This window comes from Aplysia californica, unplaced genomic scaffold (assembly GCF_000002075.1).
Source record: "Aplysia californica isolate F4 #8 unplaced genomic scaffold, AplCal3.0 scaffold00732, whole genome shotgun sequence".
Classification (NCBI taxonomy): domain Eukaryota; kingdom Metazoa; phylum Mollusca; class Gastropoda; order Aplysiida; family Aplysiidae; genus Aplysia; species Aplysia californica.
The window spans coordinates 216412-219049 of NW_004798002.1; the positions used below are offsets into that span (position 1 = coordinate 216412).

Consider the following 2638-nt stretch of genomic DNA (forward strand, 5'->3'; position numbering starts at 1 on the left):
TTGAAATACAGCTACGAACATCTGCTTTATTTTTTGACAAAGCAGAATCTCACGTATACCACTCTCCGGGAATCTGGATAAAAAAGGATACGTGTGTTGTTGTTGGGTTCACTGGTGGGATGTACTCCTTCCCTATCAAACATTTATCGTCTTTATCTGTCCTTCTTCTTTTTTGTATTGGTTACTTTCTAACTAGAAACACCTGTAATCTTCGGGACTTATATGACCTAGATGGAGAATCTAACTGTGTTGCAATCAATGCCGTAAACCACACACGAAAACTAAGAACAAAATATAAGACTTGAATCGTATTTCATTTTTTTACCATTCTTGAACTCTGCTGGTAGTAACTAGCGCTGGTCGCCAAGCAATAAGGCCACAGAACTCGTAAACGTGAAGTTCCACCTGTAATCTTCGAGACTTATCTGACCTAGAAAATATAACTGTGTTGCAATTAATGCCGAAAACCGCATACGAAAACTAAGAACAAAATAGCAGACTTGTTTTGTATTTTATTTTTGCCAATCTTCAACTTTCGTGGTAGTAACTGGCGTTTCTCGTTTAGCAATCAGGCCACAGAACTCATGGGTGTGAAGTTTCAGGTTTGGGATTTTAACCCTATCCGTACTTCCTGTTTTACTATCGTATCCATATGACGTGGGGAACTCGGGGCCACCACTTTCCAAACAGAAAATTTACTAGTTAATCCGATCAGTGCGCTTTGCATAGGGGTCTGGCAAAATGATTTTTTTAATGAAATAATGGATGTTTCAAAGAAATCCTCGTACTAGAAGTATTCTCAAATGTGAAGAATACAACCCCGGGGGTACAAAATGACCCCATGGCGTACGGATAGGGTTAAGCTCAAGCTCGGTCCGACGCTGCGACCTACTGACATGAATAGTTCCATTTGGCTCCGTCCTATTGGTGATAGACACTAAGTTCGGTGTTTTCGCCTACACAACATATTTTCAGCATTGCAGGGAGTGTTAAACCTGTGCGATTTTTTTCTTGAGGGATGTATAGAGAGGCAATGTCTGTTTTAGAGTACCCCCCCCCCCACCCCCACCTTTGAATAAAAAAGAAACAAAAAAACCAAGCAATTTGGTATCTGCAATTGAACGCCTTCCACGCTATCGTTCAATTTTTCTTGACGAGAAATCGATCAAGAATAAATATGGGACAGTTAGACGATAATTTCTTTGCCTTGAAACATTTTTCATGAATTTTTTATCGAGAGCCCCCGGAAAATGTTATGGAAACTGCAATAAAGTTTCGGTAGTTTTTGGTCCCTGAAAAAAATTGTACTTGGTTGGCATGGGGTTTAGTGAGGTTTGTTCCTTCTTTCCAATCAAACATCTACCGTCTTCCTCTCTCCTCCTTCTTTGTTATGTTTGTTGCCCTTTTGTAACACCTCATAACTCCGGTACTTATAGTATGACCTGTTTGTGTCGCATGCAATTTCCGTAAAACCCTTACTAAAAAAAAAGCAAAAAAGCAAACTACTCGTATACTATTTTCAAAAGGAACAGCCAAAAAAATGCCAAGAATAACCACCTACTAAGAGAGCTTGAACGGACGGAAACGAGACAAAACCAAGATAATGATTATAATATTATAAGCTATTATTTTCATTCTGTTCTATTATTTTCATTTTGTTATTTCTTTTTTACAGTATTATTTCATTTTTATTTTATTATTTGATTCTTATTCAGTTATTTTATCTTCATTTTATTATTTTATTCTAATTTTATTAAATCAATTTTTTAGATCTTCTTAAACGATAAAAAAGTAAGCAAACAGTGATTGCCTGCCTACGTCCTTTTCAGATCGTGAACTTGCAGAAGAAAAAAAAAGATATCTGCCTGACGACAGAAAGATGCCAGCACTGTTGTGTGTGAGGTGCATCACCAAAACACCTCCATCCCACAGACACGTAGCGAGGAAAGGGAGCTTTGTGGCGTCCGATACGCTGGAGTTCTGTCTGCGAGCATGCGCCTTGTGGTGGCTTCCATTGCTCATGACGTCAGTTCCGGCAGTGGCGACTTCCGGAGTACAGAAGAACATCACAATTGGCGTGATGCTGTCTATGTCTGGGCCCAAGTCTCTGGGTGTGGAGGCGAGGCGGGCTATAGAGCTCAGTTTTCAGGTTGGTTTGTGGAGGAAAAGGATGCGGGAGGCAGGAACAAAGAGGAGAGAAGGGAGGGGGAGGGAGAGAGAGAGAGAGAGAGAGAGAGAGAGAGAGAGACAAAGAGATACTGACAAACAGACAAACAGACAGACAGACAGACAGACAGACAGGGCAGACAGACAGACAGACAGGGCAGACAGACATACAAACAGACAGACAGACACACAGACACACAGACACACAGACAGACAGACAGTAGATAGACAGATAGACAGACAGACAGACAGACAGACAGACAGGACAGACAGACAGACAGACAGACAGACAGACAGACAGACAGACAGACAGACAGGTTTATAAACGGACAGACAGAAAGGAAATAATATGTCTAAAAATATAAAAGGACAAACGGCGAAGAGAGAGCAAGAGAGAGAAAAAGAAAGAGAATATAAAGAGAGAGGGGAGAGGGGGGAGAGAGAACGAGAGAGAGAGAGAGGGAGAGGGAGA

The 2638-nt window shown here is 40.9% G+C and overlaps 1 protein-coding gene across 1 annotated transcript in view; it reads left to right on the forward strand.

Moving 5' to 3' along the window:
* The window catches only part of LOC101846250 (retinal guanylyl cyclase 2), a 58107-nt gene that overhangs the window by 43843 nt on the left and 11626 nt on the right, over nucleotides 1–2638 (forward strand). The window contains exon 4 of the mRNA XM_005108903.3: nucleotides 1830–2149. Coding sequence (XP_005108960.1) covers nucleotides 1880–2149 — 270 coding nt within the window. The 5' untranslated portion in view covers nucleotides 1830–1879. The remainder of the gene's footprint in view (nucleotides 1–1829; nucleotides 2150–2638) is intronic.